The following is a 25,150-nucleotide window of genomic DNA, read 5'->3' as shown; positions in this document are numbered from 1 at the left end:
CTTTCTCTTTGTGCTCACAAAGGAAATCGTCAACTTTAACTGTCGAAAGCTGGTGGCGTCCATGCCTCTGTTTGCCAACGCGGACCCCAACTTTGTCACCTCCATGCTCACCAAGCTGAGGTTTGAGGTGTTCCAGCCTGGGGATTATATCATCAGGGAGGGCACCATCGGCAAAAAAATGTACTTCATACAGCACGGGGTTGTCGGCGTACTAACCAAAGGCAATAAAGAGACCAAGCTGTCAGATGGCTGCTACTTTGGAGGTAAGACGAGCTGGCGCTGCACCAGAATCACAAACTCAAAGGTCACATACACACACATCTTTCTCTGTTTTAATATTAATAATGCTCTCCTTTGGTACCTTGAGAGGTTGGCGTGGGTTTAAATTTGTATTTGTAAGGCATTTGGAAAATTCTGTCCTGGCTCTGTTATTAGCTCATCGTGAGGAAGAAGTGGTATGATGTGGAGAGCTTGTCTCCTCACTTCAAATTCTGCTTCATGGTTTATGCAGGACGTTTCCCTTAATTCACATCATGAGCTGTCTCTTTAATGTAGGGCAAACTTAAATTAAGAAAACTGTACTCGCTGGATTACAAAATAGGAAATATGCATTCAACGGTCAAAGGGGACAGAAATCTGTGAAATGACATACTGTATGAATGCGACTCGTGCAATAAACCAGTGCTGTTATGTACTTAACTCGTGTTATGCTCTTAATCAGGGTCAGATAATGCATCACCCTCTCATGGTCCCACAGAGCCTATGACACATGTAGGAGACAATGCTGCCATACTGCCCTCACCAAATACCAATTAATTTGCCCAGTGACAGCGTATCATTTAGTCTACACTGCTAAGTAATGAGAAATTGTGGCAAAGCATTTAACAAGCACATGACCTGCCTGTGGAAGTTTAATTACGCCCTGCCTGCTCAAGTCCATCTCCATGCCCTCTCTCCAGGGGGGTTCCAGAGAAATAATGAAAAGATGGCAGGCAATCTATCTTTACACATGGCAAAACTAATCAACATTTTAGACAACATGGACCTTGAGCAAGCTGGGGCCATGTTGTCTCACATGTTGTCCAGAATGTTCCCTCCATCCATCCCTCCTCGGCAAGGCAGGAATCAGATTCAAAGAGAGCTCATATACCGGTTTCTAGCTCAAGCTTTGTGGTAATGGCACAGTTTGTGTGACAGCTTGGACATTTTGCCGCTCAAAGAAGCTGAACTGAGTGTACTCTAGACCTCAAATGCATCGGAATGAATACATCTACGTTTGACTTTTTCTTTCCTTGAGTACACGAGTAGTGTATCCACAGACCCATTGCTTTATGGACTGCTGTTTTGAAGCCTTGAGTTTGCAGATTTCGCAGTCACCATCTTGAATTACGGCCGTCGCCATGTTTTTGGCAACCAATGAACGGAGGTTACTATATTTAGATTGCAGAAGAGTGACGTAGAGACGCCGTACACGGCTTTGGTAGCGGCAGTGACCCGTCAATCACAGTAAGCCCACAAGGAAGCACAGCTTTAAGGTCAATCATGCTGTCTTGAAGAAGACGTAAAACTAGCGATTGAGACCATAAACTCATGAGAAGTTGGGTTATTTTCTCATAGATATTCCAAAAAAATCTGACTTCTTCTTGCAACCGGAGGTGTCGCCCGATGCCGGTCAGTAGAAAGAATACAAGTTTTAAGACAATTTTGCATCTGCTTCATTCAGAAGAGCCGGAGGTTGAGTGTAACCCACAAAAGTGCAAATGTACTGGTTTTGGAACAGAAACTGGTTTGCTCGCTTTAATCTCAAGACTTGGATCAGTAATTATTTCCCCCTCTTGCGCATCATAAGCCCAAGGCCCCGACGTACAATGGGGGAGGGCTAGTGAGGTAAGCCTAGAGCCACTGGGAGTTTGTTATCAAACACGAGTTAGTCATTCATAGAATTAATTGGTGCGGATCAGCACAGGAGTATGTGGCACATGTGGATCTCAGTTTGTCTGTCAGTATCAGCAAGCGGGAAGTCAAAAATAAGTATTTTTCATATTACGTGCACAACACGGGGGCCTGCTTCACATGGATTGATAGGCTTTGACTCTCCATCCTGCATGTGAATGAGTGAGCGTGTGAATGTGGAGCAACATCAGTCATCGAGGAGCTTTCTTTTTTATGTCAAAGACACTCCGCGTCAGCAGGCTCCAGTTTACAGTACGGCAAATGGCATGCGTATGTGCTCATCAACATCCCATCAAACTCATGTACCGTAACTCTTTCATTCCAATGACCTGAATTATTTACACAATTATATACTCAGCAGTCTGCTCCAGTTTGTTAGCTGTTGGATTAGCTCGAGCCAGAGAGCCTAAAGTCTGAAGTTGACACGACATGAACTGGATGGGAGCGTCGGCTGGGCACACAGCGATCCAATGGAGAGGGGAAATGTAATGTGACTGCAGTACTAACGCCAAGGGACACATGGATATCTGCCAAGCCTGCTCTCTGGACGCTGCTCTGGGCTCAGAAAGAAAACATGCACCCTCCACCCTTGCCTCCACTTCCCTCTTGTTCTCCTTATAGTTCAGTATTGGAACACTTATCTGAACAGCATCTCCGCTGCCCGCTCAGTGCCCAGACTGAGCAGGTTATTGTTTTGTTGTAGTTCATCCCTTGTTGCCTGCAGAAATTGATGTGTTGCCAGTGCACAGTGCAGACTATGCCTCTCTCTTAGTTGAAGCAGAGCTCAGTGACCCAGTGGCCCTACATGCCAGTCAAAGGTGCTTATCAAAAGCTGCCTTTGATTGCACCTCTAAGATGGCTCACTTTGCCTCTGTGAGAGTGGCTTGTAGCAGACATGTGAGCGGGGGTTATAGAGGAAAGTGAAAACTGAGTCAGAGAGTGGGAGTAAGGAGAAAGGAGGGAAGTACGTTAACTGCACAGTTTGCAATCTCCTGTTTCATCTTTTTGGCTTTACCAGATCTCTGACCGGTTCTCTGTGAATGGGGCTGTTTTCATCTGTAGTCCTGGGTCAGGGAACCAACACTCCTCCCATCTCCCTTGTCTTTTACCTTCTTTTTTGTTGCTTTTTTGCCTCTCAGCTTAGACATGGCTGTGCTATAGAACTGCCAAATTGACCCTCTGACTGAGTGAGTCAGCGAGAGGGCCTGGCAGCAGCAAATGCCCAGGTAATCCTCCCGGTCCTTAACCCAGTTAACACTCCTACACCTCTTGTTCTGGAGCAACATCAGCTGAAGATGGAGGCACTGCAGCAGTTGAGTGAGTGACAGAATGGTGGATATGATGATATATAGAGTAGTCTTATATAATATGACAGGTTGGATAGGAAAAGATGATACAATACTGTGTTTTGATACAATGTGTGATGTGATACGACACAATTATGTTGTGTCATTTGGCTACATCATTAAACAAAAAATGTGTTGATTGGTGGATTTGCATCTATACATATACACAAACATCTTCTGGTCTTTGAAGGCTGTTTTATTTGGTATTTTGTCCCTCACCAACATAACCAGCCTCAGGTCAGGGGGTGAAAATGAGAAAATGAGATGTGACGGGACTTCAGCATCAGCCACAGTGCAGAAAAACACCAGAAATACCCAAACTGTCTGCATGCTGGCCAAACCTAAGGTGTTGCGCAGCTATGCTAATGTTGTGAGGGAGTGAGCATGGCATGTCATGGGGAATCAGGCAGCCCACTGCGGATGTTTCAAAGGTTAGAGAGTGTTCGCTCTGGGGGCTGGGGGCAGAGTTGGGGAGGGAGATGGAAGCTGACAGTAGGACTCAGAGTCCAGGTGAGATTTGCCAGACCAGGCTGCAGGACACAGATACTTTGTCACAGACCAGTCCTGCTGACACTCGTTAATATACAGCCATGCACACTTATAAGCAGAGAAGAAGGCAGGTACACCCATGCACACATAGAATCACATGCAGATATATGTACACTGAGACCTATTTGAAAGCACATTCAAAGGCCGCAATTTACATTCACTCAGATTGGCGCACAATAGTTTGCATGTGGTCTGTATCTGCTTTAGCTCACATAGATTTAAATGTAGCTCTAGAAACAAACATGTTAAAAATAGGTTATGAGACAAACATACTCGCTAATTTGTTTTACTCAGACGATCTCTCTGATTTTGGTTTGAGTGGGATTTGTGTTATGAAGTTGCATTTGTCAGTGATGTCTTTATCACAATTTACGGTTTATAGCAACATTTTACTTTGCCAAGTTTCTTCCATTTATCAGTGTGTTCATTGTCTAAATGAACTGTTTGATAAGTTCAACCCTTTACTGACTGATGCTTTGTATTTTTTAAAGACTTATCTCTTGGGTATTAATGATTTGTAGAGCTTAAAATTTCATCGGTGTTAGTATCTCAGTGCTTCACCAGATTTACCTCATACAGAGGTGTTTTTACTGACTGTATTTTGCTCAGCTTTCTGCTCCCAGTGCAGTTGTAGCCAGGAGAAAGCCAATAAAAACTCATAGAGAGCATATTTGCAGACATGGCTTTACACTGTGAGCATACGGTACTCATAAGGTAAAGAAAGTAATGCAGACAAGTGTGTGCCCTGTTCCCCCCCCCCACCACCCCCACCCCCACCCACACACACACACACACACACACACACCCATGGATATCTTGCATGCATGCAGTCTACTCTCCACTTTGAGAGCTGGTACAGGGACTCAGGGGAAGCATCTTTCCAGTAAGAGCCCAGGACACGTGGACTGCAACATGCCACAAAAGACGAGTCAAATGTGTTCTCACTAAGGTCACAGCACATGACGTCGTAGTCCTCCTTTCCCTGAGCAGCATCCAATTTTAATTGGTGTCATTCAATTTTGATGAATGCATTGTCACTGAAGTGTGAAAATGAAACGAACCATGGCTTTGGCAAAGTAACATCTTCTAGTGCACAAATGAATTTTTTCTCCTGGAAACTAAGGCATTTGTGTGTCTGTAACTTACACACTTGCCAAACACAGTTTCAGGAACAATAACAGCTGGGCCAGATAAACTCACAGCAGAACAAAACAGGAGGAGACAGGACAGACAGGCAGGATTATCAAGTAGACCTTTAAGATGATTCTTTGCTTTCACTACTTTTACTCATTCTTTTTTCAAAATGCTGTTTTTAGAATGAACTAAATATTGAGTACAATGGCATTTTATTCAGAGACGATCATATATCTTGTGTCATGACGATATTATAGCTTTGCTAATTTGAACTGACAAAGCCCACAATTTTGGGCTGATTATGAATCATCTCATTGTTTTTAAGGACCACACAGAAATGGGTAATTGTAGAGGCGGCAGTCAGTCTGAGGAGAAAACATACGCCCCTTACAGAATACAGGCAGAGCTACATCAACTAAGCCTGTCCTATGATTTCATGCAGGATTTGGGGAGCATTGCGATGAGTCACAAGAGATGTGAGTAAGCAGTGGGAGTAGAGCATTCATAAATATACGAACCATCGGCGAAAGCCGGTTTGAGCTCGACCGTGAAGTGCAATTGGCTGAATTGAGGGGCGGTGATAAACCACGATCATGAAAAAATGACATGAAATAAAAATGTGATTGGGATTATAATTAAATTAAAATAAAAATACCATAATGACAAGCTTAGTTTTTAATAACTCCTTAAATTATTTGACAATTCATTGGTTCATATGTATTCTACACAAGTTATGCATGATCACAAATTATTGTTTATATATTTAGCATTTCACATTTTGTGACATGTACACATTACTATTACATTAAACAATATAATAAATGTATGGGTACATGTATTTTTGCGGAGGAATTGAAAAACTGAGAATTCAAAATCATAAATGAATTGTTCAATGGTAGATTAATAGTAGATGATGTATTAGTAAAAAAAAATTTTGTTGTTTGATATTTTGTTATTTTATTCCTTATTTTTTAAATTGCATTTTGTGTGAAACCATATATTTTATACTTTGACAGTAAATTGTTTCTCTTAGCTCCTAAAGTCCTGATATTCAGGAGAGTATTGAGCTTCAGAGCAGCCGCATGCATTTAGCCGCTCAGCACTCAGCTTCACTTGCTTTCTGCAAAGACAGTTAGAGTGAGGCCAGAGGGCCCACTCCAGCTCACTACCTCATCTCTTCTGTGTGGGCTTCATCCAGAAGGCCACGGGACAAGAGGATTTAATACAGAGCTGCGATGCTCCTCTCCAGAGGGGATTACTGGCGCAGTGCTGTGGGAAATGGAACCCCAGCACAGCTACAGCCAGAGCTGTCCCGCTAACACAAACACACACACACACACATATAAACATGCATGTGTTACACGCGCAAACAGGAAAGCGTGGTATTTTTACTCTCTCACATTGACAGAGCTCTCTTTCTGACTTGGCCATTGTCCATTCACCCGTGCTCTCTCTGTCTCACACATACATGCATAAACAGTAATGCACTGTACATGAGGTTGTTTCTATGCCAGTGACAGAGTACATATTCCTCATTCTCTGCCCTGTCAAATCATGCATTCTCCCTTTATCCACTTGCTTATTTTTTTTAAAGCATCATTAAAAATCATCATAACCACTCAGTGACCAGAAAAAATGCAGAGTCCTGTAAAATCTAATGTAATCGATTACAATCGCTGGGTCGTGAATGCTTCATAACATCAATTGTATGGTGTTGACATTGTTTTGTGGTAACTCGGCTCCAAGGCAATTTTAGATTCCATGTTTGTTGGTGGTGTTTATTGACTTTCATCATATTAAGAGGTGTTTTTGCAGTCACAAAGTGCAAGTATATGTCACAAAGGGAATATGTGTGTTGTAGGGCTGTTGTTTAAGATTGCTTTCTATGGTATAGTTGTTTTTATTTTCTGTCCATAGAGAATATTTTCTAAGATTTTACTCAGCTGTCCAACTTTTCTGTTTATTTCATGTTACTTGTCTTTTCACTTTCTTCTACCTGTACACATCAAATTACACAGATTAAAAAAAAAAGAAAAGATTATTCAGTAATGCCAGGATGGCAGAGGGAGGATTAAATATCTGGTGCTTACAAGCATCTGTCATCGACAACAGCTAGCATGCTGTGGCTAATTAACTGAAAGGCTTTTCCTCTCAGTTAATTATCTCCTCATGCAGCTGCCTGATACGGCTATCATTTACAGAAAGTTTTCCACCTGCAGTTTCTAATGTGAGTGGTGTGCATTGTCAAACTGCAATTGGCTACTTTGATCGAATCTTGCATGAACAGTAGAAGGCCACAACAAACCACACAAACGTCTACTCTCTTGTTGACACCAAACTATCTGTGTAGTGTTGTTATATCCTGGTGTTTCACACAGCTTTCTATTTTATGCAGTAAAAATCAGCTGAACTCTGACTTCCTTAGGAAACAAGATGTCAACCCATGGAACATAAAGGTGGTAGAACAAAAAAGTTTCATGTACCATCTCATATTTCAAGTTGTGAAGTTAATAATAATATTTAACCAAGACTGTGATGCTTCCATAACATTTGCCTTCAGCATGCATACACTGTCCAGATTCAGGTTTTGTTAATATGTTGATATGAGAGCTGCTTCAAAGGAGATGAGAGAGGAGCTGTCATGATTTCCCATGGTTGTTACAATCCTCTAACACACCCAGGCTCATTGATGGCATAATTGTTTGTCACACACCCACACACAGCTCAATGTCATCATAAAAAAAAATAGGGTTACTCATGTTTTTGATTAAAGCAGACACTTTCCAAGACTGTGCGAGGAGGCTCTTACGTGTGTGTGTGTGTGTGTGTGTGTGTGTGTGTGTGTGTGTGTGTGTGTGTGTGTGTGTGTGTGTGTGTGTGTGTGTGTGTGTGTGTGCGAGTGTTTGTGTGTTTTTGTGTGTGTGTGGCTGCACGTCAGGGAAATGTTAATACAAAACCCACAAACATCAACGATCTATAGATGTGCAATACCCAAAAAGGGACTGGAACACTGGAGAGAAATACAGTTATGGCGCAGAGTCAAACTATGCATGCCATTTCAGGAGATAACTTGGACGAAAAATTATTTAAAAAAAATGGATTTGATGTAGGCTACAGGGGGGAAGGTGGGAAAGTGCATTCTGTGAGAGAATTGAGAGCTTTTGTGTGAAGATGAGCTGGAAATGGGTTTCTGAGAAAGAGGGAGTGTGATAGCAAACACAGGAAGGGAGGGCAGAAGATGAGATGAAAGCTAAAGAGAAAATACATTAGGGAATGTAGACAAACACATGGCACACATACATAAAAGTCACCTAACCCCTAAAAATATAAATACACACATACATAGATTATATATAATGTTATATATATATATAAAGTATATCCATTTACATGTTGTGTGTAAAGTATATATATAATATATCTAACCTGTATATTTCACCATGACTTACTCTCCCATAGTGCCTTGCTCTCATGAATAAAACAGGACATCATGCTTACACACAAATATAGTACTTTCACATACATTTCTGTATGTGCAAACACTGACGCAGAAACACATCCCACTTGACTAGTGCATGCATGCATGCACATGCTTCATCTGCATACAGTACAGACACACTTGCACCCACACACACCGTGTATTTGCCAGGGCTCTACAGCCATGCAGCTTGTTTAATGGAGCATTATTTTCCTGGGCATGGCAGATGACGGCTGGCAGACGCCTGAGCTCTGAATATGGCATTACTGTGAGTTCCAGACTGATCACTGACAGAAAAGTTGTAGGTTTTAATGTAAAAAGATGAAATAAAACCAGTCTTGGGTTCACGTTTTGCTTAAATAATGTCACTTAGCATACAGTATCAGCTGGGGAACTGGTATGACTGTTTTAAATCAAAGACAAATGAGCCCCTGGGTTGAACTCCACTACATTACCATCTCTTGTCTGCTATGTTCTGTTGCAGAGATTTGTTTGCTGACGCGGGGCAGAAGGACAGCCAGTGTCCGAGCGGACACATACTGTCGCCTGTACTCTCTGTCTGTGGACAACTTCAATGAGGTGCTGGAGGAGTATCCTATGATGAGAAGGGCATTTGAGACGGTTGCCGTGGACAGGCTGGACCGTATTGGTAAGAAAATATAATTTAAACAATTTCAGAGGGAAATCTTGAATAGTTTTTATTACTGTAAACAAGATGCAATCAACTGCATTTTGCAAACTTTCATCAAGACATGAATGCCTCAGTTGCTTTCAGTCCTTTCCTGTAATGGAAACCTTACCAACCCTTAATTTGCATTTTAGATATTTGCAAATAAAGCTTATGATTAATCTGGTTTTACCCAGTAAGCGTATCAATGAGTAGACATCATTACTATGTTAGGAGAGGATGCATCTCTGTTCACTTTTTCCTTTTATTTACTCATGAGTGTTTATGTTCAGCATGGCCCAACATGCTGTAAAAAAAGAAAATCCACACTGATACTCAATGACAGAAATTACTTCCAAAGTCATCTGCATATATAGACATGCAGATAGAGCTCTGGTATTTGAAATGCGTGACTTCTCTCACGCATACAATTGGTATTCTTTCCATATCCATTGCTGTTCCCAGGCTCAGCCCTGAGTAGATGAAAAATTCACAATGAAAGGCACGCCTATATCATCACTCAGCCATCGCAGCATGCTCTGTTTTATCCTCAGCTATGTTTAGAATGGAAGATAGAGGAACTGCTTTAGGGGTTCTCTTTGTAGAAAATGGCTGCTTTGAAAAGATGTGGAGGGCTGATAGTGATGTTTCTGTCTCCTACATATGTCCTTTGTCCTGGGCGTGATGCTCATGTACACCCTTCTTCACGTATTACGTAATTTACACAGCAATGCTCCACAAATTAATTACTGTCTTGATGGGCTCACAATCTGATTGGAAGTGTGCAGGTGATAAAGGGTCAGATGATGACAGGGTCGAGCCGGATGTAGATATAATACCTCAATGCAGCATCTCTTCTAATCTGCGACCAGCCGTACCAGAAAATGGAGAGATTGATCTGGACTTAATTGCATTTACAATAGCTTCGGATTTCACAGCCTTTTGTTCGCACCAAATTGAAAATGGCAGTCATATGAATTAACCCTGTCATCGCTAGTGCGGCCATTCAACAATGACTAATGGACTCTGCGGTCAGAGTTGCACACGTTTCTCTGTAAGGTTGGGTCAGCAGTTGGTATGCCTGTCATAGTGATGCAACTTCAACTTGTCTCTTTGACCTTGTGCTCAGCTCACACAGGGACTTCAGAGTACTTGTGTGACGGGAAGCAACTAGGAGAAAAAATATTATGAAAAAGTCCATTCTTATATTTAATCTAAAATTGTGTTAATATGCTTTGTGTGTGTCATCAGGTGACCTAGCCCACAGAAGTTATAGCATTTGAGAAAAATACGATTTCAAGCTTATCTTTGATTTTAACATACTTCTTTTTGATATTAACAACCCATAACAGGAAAGAAAACATGACACCAGAGAGATGGCTTGACCTATTATCTCAGTGCAGCTCACATTCTATCACAGGCTGAACCGGTATCTTATGGTACAATGTTTGCTTTATGTTTTGTCCCCGTTGCCTGGGAATCACAGTAAGAGCTAGTCAAACATACACCGCCTAGACCTTAGGCTGTCTTATTCTGTGCTCTTTTATGCTTTGTCTTTACCATTCTGCTCCATCCACCCGTCGTTTTCTTAAATCTCTTTTCCTTCTTTTATCCCACTGGTGATTTTCAGGTGCACATTTTTTTCTTTATTTACGCCATTCATAGCTGCTGCTGTGCCAGCTTCTTTTATTGGAAAGGGTTGTTAGAAAATAGATGTCAAACTGGTTCTAACATTCTCCTTTTATTTATTTATTTTTCTCAACTGTCCCTCTTTATGTGTCTGATTTTGTGTTTCTGTGTGTTTTTTCAGGCAAGAAAAACTCCATCCTGCAGCACAAGGTACAACACGACCTCAGCTCTGGTGTACTCAACTACCACGAGAGTGAGATCATTCAGCAGATTGTGCAGCATGACAGGGATATGGCCCACTGCGCCCACCTCTTGCAGAACGCCCCACCCCAGCCTCCTTCACCTACCCCTGTCATCTGGGCCCCCCTCATCCAGGCCCCTCTCCAGGCAGCAGCTGCCACCACCTCAGTAGCCATTGCCCTGACACACCATCCCCACCTTCCACAAACTCTTTTCAGGCCTCCGGTTTCTATTCTGGGTTCCCTAAAGGACCCTCCCAGCCGGCTCAAGAAGTTTCACACATTTGTTTCTCCATCCACAGCACCTGGCTCTGCTGGGGACTCCCCCTCTAGCACACCCTCTAAACTGCGCACTGGGGAGGACATGCCATTGCTGGCTTCTTTTCGGGCCCTGCACATGACGTCAGGTACAGGGCCAACTGGCACTAGCCAACAGGCCTCAGGTAGCGGAGGCCAGAGTGGACCTAGTGGGACTGGCTCTGAGTCCAGTGGAAGAGGGGCCTCTGCCTTCCCCTTTGGACCATACTCTTCATCTGGTTCACCCTCATCTAGTATGGCCCAACTACACCCACAACCACAGCATCAACAGCTGTTTCGCTCCAGCACCCCACCTCTCTCAAACCTCTTCAACCAAGGATCTACAGGTGGAAGCACAGGGTCAGGAATAAGTGGAGGGGCAGTTGGAGCTTGTGGTGGTGCTACAGGTTGGTCTTCAGGTGGAGCAGTCGGTGGGTCTGTGGAAGGAGCCATGGGAGGAGACACTGCTTGGGCTGGAGAGGACTTTATAACTGGAACAGGGCTACTGCCTGGGGCGCACTTTGGGTTGGGAGGAGCTACTGGTGGATCAGTAGTCGAGATCTCAGGGGATTCAATGGGAGGGATATCTGAAGGATCAGTGGGTGCTGTTTGTGGCAAGTTAACAGGTGGGGCATCAGGGGGATCAGTGGGGGGCATTACCTGCGGGTCAATAGGAGATGCAGCCAGGAGATCAATGGGAGGGACTTCTAGGGGATCAATGGGAAGAGCTTCTGGCGGATCAGTGGGAGGGGCTTCTGGAGAGTCACTGGTGGTAATGACCACTGGAGGATTGTTGGGAAAGGCTTCTGGTGGATCAATAGGAGTGGTTTCTGGGGGATTGACAGGAGGGGCTTCTGGGGGACCACTTGTAGGGGGGTCCGGTGATTCTATGGTAGGAAATCCTGGAGGATTGTTGGGAAGGGTTTCTGATGGATCCACAACCAGCCATATAGGAGGTATAGGAGGTGTGAGTGGGCCAGGGTTAGCAGTGATTGGAGGACATATTGGTAGAGCATCAGGCGGAGCAGTTGGGAGCCATATAGGGGGTTCTACAGCTTGTCCTGTAGGAGGGACTTCTGCTGGAATTAGAACTGGACTTCTTGGTTCCTCTTGTTGTCAGAGTCCTATATCTACCGGCTCATCCAGCCCTTTGCCTGGTCAGCTTCTACACAGCCAGCCGCCTCCCAAGCCACCTCAGGTAGCTCCTTTGCAGCAGTTTGCTGGGGGAGGCAGGACTACCAGTGGCTTAAACCTCTTCCATTCCCCTCCACATGGCTCCCCATCCTCTAGCAGAAGACAGCACAGCCAGCAGCCTGCTGAGGGCTCCCCATCCTCTCTCAGCCATTTTAGCCTGGTAGGCCTCCAGTCTGGCTTTCTGCCTCACCAGATGTCCCTGGAGAGGTCTGCCCTAGCTTCCCTGGCTCAGTATGGTTCAGCAAACGCCTCCCCCTGCCTTACCCCAGTGGCGCCCAGCCCTACTATTCAAAGCCCAGTGGCGGGCAGGACTTTCCACTACAGCGACCCCTCAAGTGCCACAGGATCCCACAGTTCTCCGCTCATGCCTCAGTCTTCTCTCCCTTCACAACCTCCCAGCCAGCCACACACAACAGAGAGAGATTCTCCACTGGGCCACTTTTCTGAGAACCTTAAACTTTTGTCCAGCTCGCACCCATCTCTGCCCCAGGAGGTGGCCCAGGCCTTAGGCCACCATATTGCTTGCTCTTCTGTGGAAACTGGATATTATCCCTCACCCTTTTCCTCGCCCACTCTTGTGCCCAAACCCTGTAGCTCAGTGCCAGAGCACATGACTCCTCCAATCCACATGTCTCCGGGGCACCCTCACCAGACTCAGTCCCCTGGGGCCTCCCCGGCCTTGCCTCTACGGAGCGCATCTGCTGCCTACTCATCAGATCTAGAACCTCAAACTGTCCGCTCTAAACTCCCTTCAAATTTGTGAGGATTGATCACACCCTCCTGTGCGCCTCGAAACTGAAACACACACAAACTATCTCCATGTGTGAGATGCTTTTTTTCTGTCTTCAGACTTCACTGTGTTCCACCTCATTTTACCAAGATCTTAAAAATTACTGTGATTTAAATGACACTTTACCGGGTAACTCGGAGCTCTAGAATATTCTATTTGTTTTATGCTTTGACCTCCTTTTTTATTCATACATATTGTACATAGATAGAGATATATTTAAGTGATAAGTTAATCAATGGACTAGGAGGGTGTGAAATCTAAAAGACTGTCATTTTCTTTATTTATATAACTATGCCAAATTCATCTGGTGAAGTTTTGGAAGACAATTAATTTGATTACACAATAATACTCTTTTTCTGCAGGAACCTATGCACTAATACCTGCATGTACAAATGCTTTTTGTGTGTTTCAGAAAATTATCTAAATTTATAGTGAAAACAAAATGCTTCAAGACGGGCTCAATCTTGTACTATCTCATACAGGATCACATATTGTTGATCCTTAAATGTATCTATTAGATTCTACTTCTTTATCCTCTGTATAAACTTTTCAAAACTTAATAAGAGATGGAGAAGAGATTTTAGGAAACCAAAAATACTTTTCCTGTGGGGTTCATTCACCTCCTCTTCGCCCGTCAATCCTTATTTTATACCACTTTATCGTAATAATGTTTTTTGAAGCAGGGGGCAAGGGGTTCAAGGAGCAACCCTCCATCTCAATATTGAGGTATAACAGTATGTGAGTGACTGGCTTTCTGCAGAGTCCTCAACCATGTCCTAACAAGCTAACTTTGTCTTCCAAGCTCATGCCGCTAATGTGTGTAGAAAGCATGTGTTGTTTTTCTTCCTGACTGTGTGCAACTGATAATGTGTGAGTAAGTGCGGATAAGTGTGTGATTCAGTGGAACAACCGGATGCAAGTAAAGACTTTACCCTGGACTGGTCAAAAGGATGTTGGCCTTTTTCAATCAAAGCCTAGGACTTCCATTAATCACAGCTTGTGTGTTACATTGTGAACCATTTGTTCATAAATAGTCAAATATACTGTATATTGACCCCAAATCTAGACGTACAGTCATTGAGCAAATGCAGTACATACAGTACACAAGCTGAAATATCCGAAAATTTAAATATTCCACTTGATATTTGATTTCTGCATTACGTCTACTAAAACTGCTATATGATCAATATAGACATGTTTCCTCATTGAGGGCCAGTGCTGAGTTTGAGATGTTGAATGTATGTCCATTTGGTGTAGGTACTGTAGCTATGGATGCACTGTGGCCCCGGGGCTTAAGAGACTGTTCCGTAACTATAATGGTCATCGGTTAATATCTTTGACGTTTTCATCAGCAACCATTTCTTCTGCCAAAGTGTCCTTTAGCAAGACACAGAATCGACTCAATTGGTGTGAGGAAATCTGAATATATGACTCAGTAAGTTGCCTAAAACAGCCCACACTTTACTGCATGTTCTCCTTTAAGTATTGCCATACTCCTGCGCTGCTTTTGTAACTCTGAGAGAAATTGCTTTTGTGAAGGTGCAGGAAAGACCTTGACAACCATTGGTTTGAGTTTTGTCAACAATGTTGAAAGATTTTGACTTTAGTTTTGATTACATTACTGTAGACATGTCTGAATAATATACAATACATACATGGAGCATATCTAGATTTAGCATTAAAAATCAAAGATGGGAAAAGGTCCGTCATACATTATATGTGTTTTCATTCAGAATCTGGTGGAACAGTCAGAGACCCTCAAAGTGGTCAAGAAAACTGAATACACAGTGGAGGAAGGTATCACCAAATTCCCAAAGGAGAGGAGCAGTGATATGCTTCTACATGTTTGTCTGTAGCTCATCACCAAGACAGACCCAGGTTCCAATCCGACAGCTGAGTCCCTAACTCAGTCACAGCACTCAGCCACAGCAGTCTAATTTAACAAGACATATCTGTAATCCCTTGACCCTTGCAGGCTATCATGGATTCACACACAGAGGTGCACAGCATGCTCTTCCCTCATTAAAGTTTCCAGAAGTCCCCATAATAAGGTATAGTGATACACATGACATGACACACAGCTGCACGTATGTTCATTTACTGACATGCACACAACAACAAGAGTACACATTTACTTCTCCTGGCAAAAATAATAAATATTCAACAATACTTTTTTGTGCAGCATTTTGTGAAATTACTGAATTTGCAGTAAATAAATCTATGACCAAGTGATTTTCCACTTTGTTATTGCAGTCAGATTACCCAGGCCAGTTTATATAGCCAGCACTTTTATGATTAATGATTTAATGTATTACTTTTGTTGAAGACATTAATACATGCATTGTAACCCTTGGCAGTCTTGGTATTAATACATCACTATATTCACCATTTGCCTTGCAAGAAATTGGGCAACACTATTATAAAACAAGTCTTCTATCATCAACCTAAAAGAAAGGTCTATCATGGAACACTGTGGAAAAACAGTTTTAAGCAACACTGTTGAGGAGGTGTTGCATTTTAGGGTGCACTGCTTGATGATGCATTTTCTTATTTTCGTTTGGATAACTGGCCACATGAAGACATTATTATGTAATGTCAAGATTATTCCAGTAAGCAAAATGATAACATTGATTAAGCAATCGTCTTGGTTGTCATTCTATCAGAATTGCCTAATTTTGCAAGTACCCGCATAACCAACAGCTGAATGCAGTATCCCCAGGAATGATCTGTGTTGCTCGTCATGGGAAATGTAGTCTATCAAGAACTGACATATGATTTAATTAGGCAGAATGAGGGGAAGTAGACACAGCAAGAACTCTATGATTAGCTTATCATTATAGAATTATTGTTGAATTAGATTACATAAGTGAAATCAATAATGGATCATAGCTTTCATCTGGAGACGCATGACCTTTTCATGGTCATCTTCACAGATGGAGTAGCCGTTACTAATAGCTTGAGCAGTGTTTTGTTCACCTCTCCCACATTAAACACCTCTTCTACATCTGCAGTAAACAGCTAGCTGATAGGCTCTGAAACATTTCGTTGGCCTTGAGCCTCATGATAGGAACCAGAGTGGCTAAAGGGTGGGATGGACACAGCTCTACGACAGAAATTACAGAAAGTAAACACATCGAACAGGTTCACCTCTGGAATACTGATTGTCTTTACACAGTGTAGGCGTTAAAGCCTTGGTCTTCTTGTATCTGCTAGCCTTGCACATAATCAAACAGACTGCTGTGCCTCGCACACCAGGTAAAGTCCCCTCTTTTCCTCACAATATGAACTTATTAAGACGTTGAGGTGGAGAACAGTTTAAAGTCGATCTGTGAGATAAAGGTGTTGTTGTGAGGAGACATTGATGCACTTAGGGAATGATGTAATCACACTTTTAGCCATGAGGAGGACAGGTAGACGGGCACCCTATGGGGTGGCCTCATGCTGACAGGGTATCTGTTTCTCGTGGGGACTTGTGGCATATAGCTAATGGATATCAATGTACAATTAATTGGACGGATATGGAGCATTGCTATGTAGCTAGCAGCTAGTGTTTGGGTGTGAGTGTTTGTGTGTGTTTCCCACACTGCCTAGCAGGGTCGATGACTGGGGCTGGACGCTGTCAGAGGAGTGTGGGGAAAGGAAGGCACAGGTCGTAGTTTACTGAGAGATAGACATTGAACAGGGATTGATTAGTTGGCCTGAACGTAGTCTGGTCCATTATCACAGATAAGTGGTTTAGGGGAGGTTTGGCACAGTGGATAAGCTGAATCTGTCACTGTCAGTTAGAGAGCTGACACAATCTGCATGATGTCCTGTCTGTTTCATTTGGGCCGACATCATTCCAAAATCTGTCTTTTTACTTTTTATGTAAGAAAACTGCCAACTTGGAATTGAGAAAAGCAGTTTTTCATTGATGGCATTGCAGCTTTGAAATGATGTAATGTAAATAAAAAGGGGTTTATAATAATGTTCTCAACTCACAGAAGACTATCCTTCATTCTTAATAAAGACATGAAAATAACCACACTGGGAGTAACAAGATTTCCACCAGACATCAATGTTTATTGTTAAAGGGGATTTGATATTTCCATTCTCCCAGACTATTTGCTGCAGCCTTGTATGTAGCGTAATATAGTATAGAGACAGTGTTTTTTACAGGAATCAGCTGGGAATTAGATAAGGAGCCTTTGAAACTTTGTGTCTTCTGAGAGAAGCAAAATAAGAAAAACATCTGTGGCTCACCTGCTCATGCGGGGAACTATTTTCACGATGTCTCCTCATGTCACCCATCTAAACAAGGCAAGAAAACGGCTGTATGAGATTAACAGAGGAAATAGCAATGAAGGGTTGAAGGAGCACAATAGCTGCCAGCATTCTGTCCAAACGCTCGAAGCTAGTCTGTTTAGAAGTCAGCTCAGAGAAAATAGTGGAAAAGCACCGGCCATGTCTGTGTTTTGATCCGGTAAGGTGTTATTGTTTCATTTCAGTATCTTGCATTTGTGTGAATAGGTTGTTCTATTTCAACTGAATCTAATTTAGGTCAGGGCTACCTAGTCTTGAGAATAAGGGGTACAAAAGGAAAATGATTATAAATTCATAATGTCTGGCAGAAGTTATGCATCTTCTCCTCTGCCTGAGGCCAGGCCTGGCTCTGGTCCTGCTGTTGGCCCTAGCTAGATGTGTTGTGAAGCAGCCAGCAGGTTTGTAAGTTGCTTCAGCATAACCCCTCATTGCAGAGCTTTGGTGCTCCACATGGCACCTCTGTATAATTTCCAAATGCATGGTTGTTTCTGTAAAGCAGCACTCTCAGATTCTGTTTGGTGCACTTCCAATTTTGCTGTCTAATGTTAGCCTCCCTCTCCGTTTGTGCTGCCCTACTCGCCCATGAATATGGGTTGGTGAATCAGCGATGCACACTAATGAAATCATTTGCTGTGATTGAGGATTAGATGTAGCAGCAGCGGAATCGAACCTGCAATTTCTCTAGGGAGAAAAAGCCACGGGTGTTATTTCCGAGGCCCGCGTTATTCATTCATGACCACAAATCCCTCCTACCCTTCCACAATCGCACAATTTATTTCGTACACACGCACCAGAATCACCAGAATTTCGTACATCACGCACCGTATGACAATGTACCTCAGAGTGATTGAATATGATATGAAGATTCCAATATGTGGTGAAAAGTTGTGTTTATCGTAGCGTCTAATACAACTGACCTCTTTTGCTGCCACTCCAGTGAGATGGAATAACACGACAATAATGTTATGTTGACCACAAAGTGAGCTGTTGGGCAGTGTAACCTGGATATGACCTAGTTTAGGGAAAGCATGCAATAGTGGGGAGCAAATCAATTCACACTAAGACTGTATCGCCTTCAGATCCTTCACGGTAACGGCACTGCTAACAGGCAGGAGTCTCTCTTTGTAGCTGTCAATATAAAGTCAGTGATTCATCCCACTTTTCTGCTTGTTCATATATTACATTTTGACATGGTTCCGTAAACTAACAAAATATACTTAGATGCTTAGATTTGGTTCTGAAAATACATGGTTTCATATATTTATCTACTGGTTGTAGCTGTGTGGAAGCCAAAGGGGATGCTGCTCTTGACTGGATTAGTCTGGGGGAAAACAGAAAGGGCATGTTCATACTACATTTGGAGAGATAAGGGTTTACTTTAACAATCCTGCTTTCAAAGTTATCCTTCATTTGCTCAAGTATGTACTATAATTCCACTTCATCTGATGTTGGGAACCTAATGTCGACAAGGTACTTATACAGATTTATATATTTCCATAGAACCTATTTATATTTCTGTATTTATTTTAGGCTCTCTTAATAAGTGATGTCATCATCTCCATTATGATAAGCAATGTTCACCAAATTGTGTGTATGTACAAAGTTCATGACATATCCATGATTTTTAAGGAAACATTTAAGGAGTGGGACATTATCGTTTCATCATGCTACAGAACAAGACTTTCTACCTGAAGGCTCAACCTTTCTGGTTTGCGAGGCAGCAACTGGTTCAACACTTCTTACAAGGACACATGACCTTTTGGGGAGGACAGTATTTTGACCGCTTTGCTATATTGATCAATGGATATCTATTTTTTCTGCATTTCAAATGGTGACTATGGGGAAAAAAGCAATAAGGGAACTGTACAGGTATGGTGTGACTAGATGTGTACCTGCAGGACATTGCACTGACCCATGCGACAACCACACACACAGAAGCCGTGACTCGTGGTTTGTGTGGCGGTCAAAGGAGTGAGGCAGAAGCTGCATTGTTGATAAGCACACATACTGGATGAAATAAAACGGTATAGCATAAATATAAGGAACTTCTGTCTTTTTTTCTCTGTTAAGATGCAGCATGTTATCAATTGCACATCACTAAGACGCTTAGCACGATGCAAAATATGCACCTCTTTATTCTGAGGCAATCTTTATTGTACATTTTTGCCTATACATGTGCAGGAAATGACACATTTGTGAGATTAATTGTTTTTTCCCTCCATCTTGTGCGATGTGTCTATAAGCAAACACACATTCACTCACAGATGCATGCAAAAAGCGGTCAAGAGGCAGGTGAAACTCCTCAGAATACTGGAAATGTTGGCAGAATGTAAAACGAGGGACAGTCTGCGTCGGCCCCTGTGAGCACTCAGCCATCTGCTTCATTAGAATTCCCCCTTGAGGTAACCTTCCCTTCTCCAAGAGCAACTCATTGAAAGTAAAGGGCTTTGTTTTAGATTGTCTATTGTAATTACACATTATTCTCCTTCTCTGATGACTGCTTGCTGAGCGGAGTGGAGCTGGCTTACAGTCGCCCACCCGGCATCTGATGGCGACAAGAGAGCACACAGGAGCATGGTGTAATCGCTGTATGGCCGCTGATGCCACGTGAGCGTCCTGTATGCTGCCTCGATGTGGTTTTGTACAGCGGGCCAAATCAGCGAGGTCATGGTGACATCCTCGCGTTTGAGGTGGCTGTCTCTCTGCTGCCATAGCGGGACGACCAGCACTAATGCCTTCCTCTGCAGCATCTGGGATAATCTGCTCTAGTTCTTCTTGGGTCAAACTCAACAGTAATTAATCCTACCATTACCCTGCAGGCCTCGGGGTTAAAGCACTGTATATGCGTGTGTCTCAAGTGTTTTCCTTTTCCAGATAACCCCTTTCAACTTCTCTCTGGTACTGGAGGAGGGAGAAAGCCTCGACTTTTTTCATTCATCATAATGTTTTAATAGTGCCATTAGAGAGGGACATAGGGATTTGAGTGGATTTCAGGGGAACTTGAGTGTCCTGAAAGTCTTAACATCTGTACAGAGCAGTAACGGACCAAATGTAGAGTTATTACTTAGATTCAGTACATGAAAAATGCTATTACCTTGTTATCACATCCTCTTTTTTCCCCTATCTAACTTATATATTTGTAAGTTTGTTTTTAAGGGAAATGCTTTTTCTTTTCCGACTTCTTCTCACGCCTGTAGGATGCAGACCTGGCTGGCACTATATTATTTTGGCAGCCCAGGGCCCAGAGCACTCAGAAACAAGCACACAGTAACTACGGCACATCCGTATTAGTGCATTTTTTCCTCTAAAACCCTGCCTTCAAAGCCTTTTGACATCTGCCAGTTTGTTCACAAATATTGTCCAAATGCCAACTTTGCAATGCTCCAGCTTTTGATGCACATGGTTGAAAGTTTTTTTTTTTGTGTTGATGTGTATGTGTGTTTTCATGCATGTGGGTGACTCTGTACTTGTGCATGCCTCCTGGGATTGAGTTCATGAAAGCATACGCATGGATAACATCAGAAAAATGGCCACAGGTTGCTAGCCTGATGTCCCCAGTCTGCCTCGTGCTCTGCCAACCCCCCTGCCCAAAAAGCCCAGGCCCTCTGCTCTCTCCTTCCGTCCCTTGCTGAAATGTCATGATGGTCAGGAATGGGCCATATATGCCCTACTTAGAGGAAGAGGAAAACAACTGAACTATGTGTGGGTTAGTATTTGGAAAATAAGGCTTCAAGCTAATACTTCCTATCATCAGTAGAAGACATGTGAAATTTGATTAGCTCAGTGGTGAATGCAAATATGTCTAATTTGATTTCCTTGTCCATGAGTTATATAGACAGAGGACACTATATGTCAGTGGTGGAAACGGGTACATTTACTCAAGTACTGTACTAGAGTGCAAATTCAAAGTACAAAATAAAACTAACCCACATATAGTATCAAAAACAAGAATAGGTTTGTCTAGCAGAAGAGCATTTTTTTTCCCTCTCCTGTCATTCACCTCATGACACTAATGCCAGTGCCTTGCATGGTAGCTTGCTTCTATTGGTGTTTGAATGGGTGAATATGTTTCCAATTAAATTGGAAATAATTGTTGATGAAATTCGCTAAGTGGGCAACTGTACTTCTGTAATACTTGAGTAGAATTTTTGAAAACATTACACGATCATTTATATCAGTATTTTAAGATTTATATATGTATATATATATATATACATAAGTCCTTACTTGGCAAACAGTTAACAAACAGTGGTTCTTAACCCTAACTCCAGATCCTTGACCGGTTTAGGGATTTGGAGTCAGGGTTAGGATCACTGTTTGTATATTAACTGTTTGCCAAGTAAGTTCCCAAACTTAAATCACTTACAACTAATTAGTGAAAACGTATTCAGATCCTCCACTACAGTAGAAGCAATTCTGCTCGCACGGATCTCACTTACGGATTACACATGACATCTATTGCACTTCTGTCCATCCTGGGAGAGGGATCCCTCCTCTGATGCTTTCCCACAGGTTTCTTCCTCTTTTCTCCCCGTTAAAGGGGTTTTGGGGGGAGTTTTTCCTGTTTTGATGCGAGGGTTCTGGGACAGAGGATGTCATGTGAACAGATTGTAAAGCCCTCTGAGGCAAGTTTGTAATTCGTCATTTAAATAAAAAATAAATAAAAAAAAAAAAAATTGAATGTGTTTGAATTATGTCATGCTTGTAAATCGTTGTTCAAAATTCTAAGTTGTACTACTGTGATGTTTAATATTTTAATGTGTAAAAATACATTTTGATGTATAAATTCAGGGACAATCACTGATGAGTTCTCATTTGCACCCAACAGCCTGAAAATATACAGTAAGTTGGCTCAACTGATTTGACATGTTGGTCCAAATATAGTGTCTTTAGTCTGTTGGTCATCTAAAGAGAATAATTCAATTAAAAACACATTAACATTACTTTCTGCAACATTTTGCTGGTTTAGTACGAGTCTAAAGCGGCTTGAGAACTTAAGGCAAGAAGGTTCATTTAATGTCACAGCACCTTTCAAACTGCAATTCAAGGTTTTATGGCAAGGAAATGCATTAGAAAGGTTAATATATCCAGCATCCAGCAGCAGACGTGAGCAGAGGGCTGTAAAGACCCGCTGACGACATCATCAACTGTCTGCAGAGACCTGAGGCCCCGCCCACGCTGCTGCACAGAGCGCCAACATTTGTATAGTATTAATTATCGTTAATATTATTTATTCATTCAGATGCATCAATACCGAAACATATTTCTGATATGAGTCCAAAACTGACTCAAATAGCTGAATCAGCTATCGGTGACGACATGCAGATCCGGTATTGGATACCAATATTTAAATAGATAACAATTCAGTACATTTTTATCGATGTATTTATTTGTCTAATTTTGTTTTTCAAAGTTAGAAAAGCAATGTTTAAGTCAAGCCTGATTTTGCCTTAGACATAAAATAATGATCATAGCAACTTCCACAGAGTGAGGCATACAGTTAATTAATCCAACACTGGTATCAGATCGGTACTCGGTATCGGCCGATACACAAAACCCAGGTTTCATTATCGGTATAGGGACGGAAAAAGTCAGATCAGGCAAACAGTATATATTTATATATATTTTCAGCAATGTTTTTGCAATTCATTTCAGCTTTCAGCATTCCAATGCATTTCCAATGCAGGAAATGCATTTTCTAGTTAACCTTTGCTAGCCATTTCCATGTTATCCGGTGAGTGTTAATGGGAACTGAGAGACAGATTTTGATGTGATGACGTGCTGCCTTGAGCTGCGACCTCACTGTGATATGTCAACACAAGAACCAGAAGCTCAAGTTGTCACCCAGCCATCTGCTAACAGTCCGTCCTAAATATTTCCAAGCACAGCCAATCCTCCCTCCAGACGAACCCTCAGAGGCTGATACAGTTAGCTGCCTATTTCTGACTAGGGAGTCCTAAATCCATCTTTCAATGCTCGTAAAATGTTTAAATACTGTTTATTGATTCGGTCCTTGAAATTGAATTGCAAAGATTAATTCCAAAATGTGATATCCGCTATATCCAAAATATGATCTGCTTAACCGATTGCTGGCATGAGAGTAAAATATTCCAGGGGATATTTCGGGGCTTTTAATATAAAGGAGAGTGATGTTTAGTGATGTTTTTTGAAATGCTGAACAGTAAGCTGAAATATTTTTCTCTCCACAATAAACTTAATAATGCAAAAAAAAACTAATATATTTCAATATATTAGCATACTATATCGTTCAGTGGTTGATTCTTTCGTATTTCATAAAACCACTCTCTTTCATCAAATAATAACAGAAAAAGAAACCCAGAGGAACTCATTTGAAAGAGAGGAAAATACCATTTTCTTATTTTTAGCAATGATAATCCTCCATGACTGGTGATCCCTACAATACCATCCTCCTCCTCCTCATCCTCTCCCCCAGTGAGTTGATGGGGGGAAAAAGATCTCATCCCTCTTCCTCCCTTGGTTCCAGAGAATGAAGCGCTTGCTTTTCACAGGGTGAGGGTAAACTGTAGTTTGCAGGAGGCCCAACCCCCTCAGCCTGCAGCCTCTGTTCCCAGTTTATCATATTAGCCTGTGCCCTTGAGAGTTTTGCAGCTAGGCTCATCCTTTGAACTAAGGAAAGAAAGCAGACCACGGCAGCCATACCATAAATCATGTGGGTTTAAATTCTGACAGTAAATGGCCTTGTAGTAAACCATCGCCAGGCTTAAGAAAGGAGCGTCTTGATTGGCTGTGTTGGTAGGCTTGTTTTCCTTCCATGGTTCCTATTCTATCTTTGAGATAGATCAGAAAAATACAGTCCTTTATCAAATTCTCTTTGGCAATGAAAACCAAACGAATATTAGCAGCACAAAATATTGTGTGATAAAATCATGTCGATGTGAGAATCACGAAGAGCTGGGGGAGCAAGGATCAAATTATCATCAACCGTATGCATCTAGAGAGGCCTAATTACACCTAGCCAATGCTCAGAATAATTACGACGGTTTGAGTGTCATAACTGACTCCCAAAGTTATCACGTTGCAGAAGAGCCAGCCTGTTGAGCAGAATCATTCCTGGAGGGGAGCGGAAAGGAGGAGCAATTTTGGAGTCAGCCAACCAATGCACTGAATGTCACACTGGCCTTGCTGACCTCTACGCTTCATCTCACAAATGAATGTCCTTTCTACTGGCGGGAGAGGTGGGCACCCATATCAAATATTACTGGAATCCCCTGCATTAATGGACTGATCATTAAAACCCCCCAAATAATAAACATGCGGTAGCCATCTCAATGCATGCATAAACAAATTATTTCTCATCAACAAAGTAACAGATGGAATGCACACGGCAAAAGAGTCACAGCCAACATTGCGTTCACCCTCCTCATGTCAAGTGGCCCTTAATGTTATGTCATATAGCCCAGGAGAGCTGTAACATGTATCTGCAGTGAGTGAAGCCTGAAAGGCCTTTCACTGAATGATTTCTTTCCCCATTGTGGAAAATAAAAAGTCCCTGTCGCTGACCACCTCTGGAGTGCTGAAGAGTCAGACGTA

At 42.3% G+C, this 25,150-nt stretch overlaps 1 protein-coding gene across 1 annotated transcript in view; it reads left to right on the top strand.

Annotated features, from left to right (window-relative positions):
• hcn4 (hyperpolarization activated cyclic nucleotide-gated potassium channel 4) overlaps positions 1 to 13,249 on the top strand; it is a gene marked incomplete at both ends in the record, with an annotated part of 57,664 nt that extends 44,415 nt beyond the window's left edge. Inside the window, 4 exons of the mRNA XM_079178376.1 lie at positions 23 to 263; positions 8,945 to 9,109; positions 10,938 to 11,842; positions 12,413 to 13,249. Coding sequence (XP_079034502.1) covers positions 23 to 263; positions 8,945 to 9,109; positions 10,938 to 11,842; positions 12,413 to 13,249 — 2,148 coding nt within the window. The remainder of the gene's footprint in view (positions 1 to 22; positions 264 to 8,944; positions 9,110 to 10,937; positions 11,843 to 12,412) is intronic.
• Between the last annotated feature and the right edge of the window lie 11,901 nt (positions 13,250 to 25,150).

Source organism: Pholis gunnellus (genome assembly GCF_910591455.1).
Source record: "Pholis gunnellus genome assembly, chromosome: 1".
Taxonomy (NCBI): Eukaryota; Metazoa; Chordata; class Actinopteri; order Perciformes; family Pholidae; genus Pholis; species Pholis gunnellus.
The sequence above is the reverse complement of the archived record's forward strand: the minus strand, read 5'-3'. Positions and strand labels throughout refer to the sequence as shown.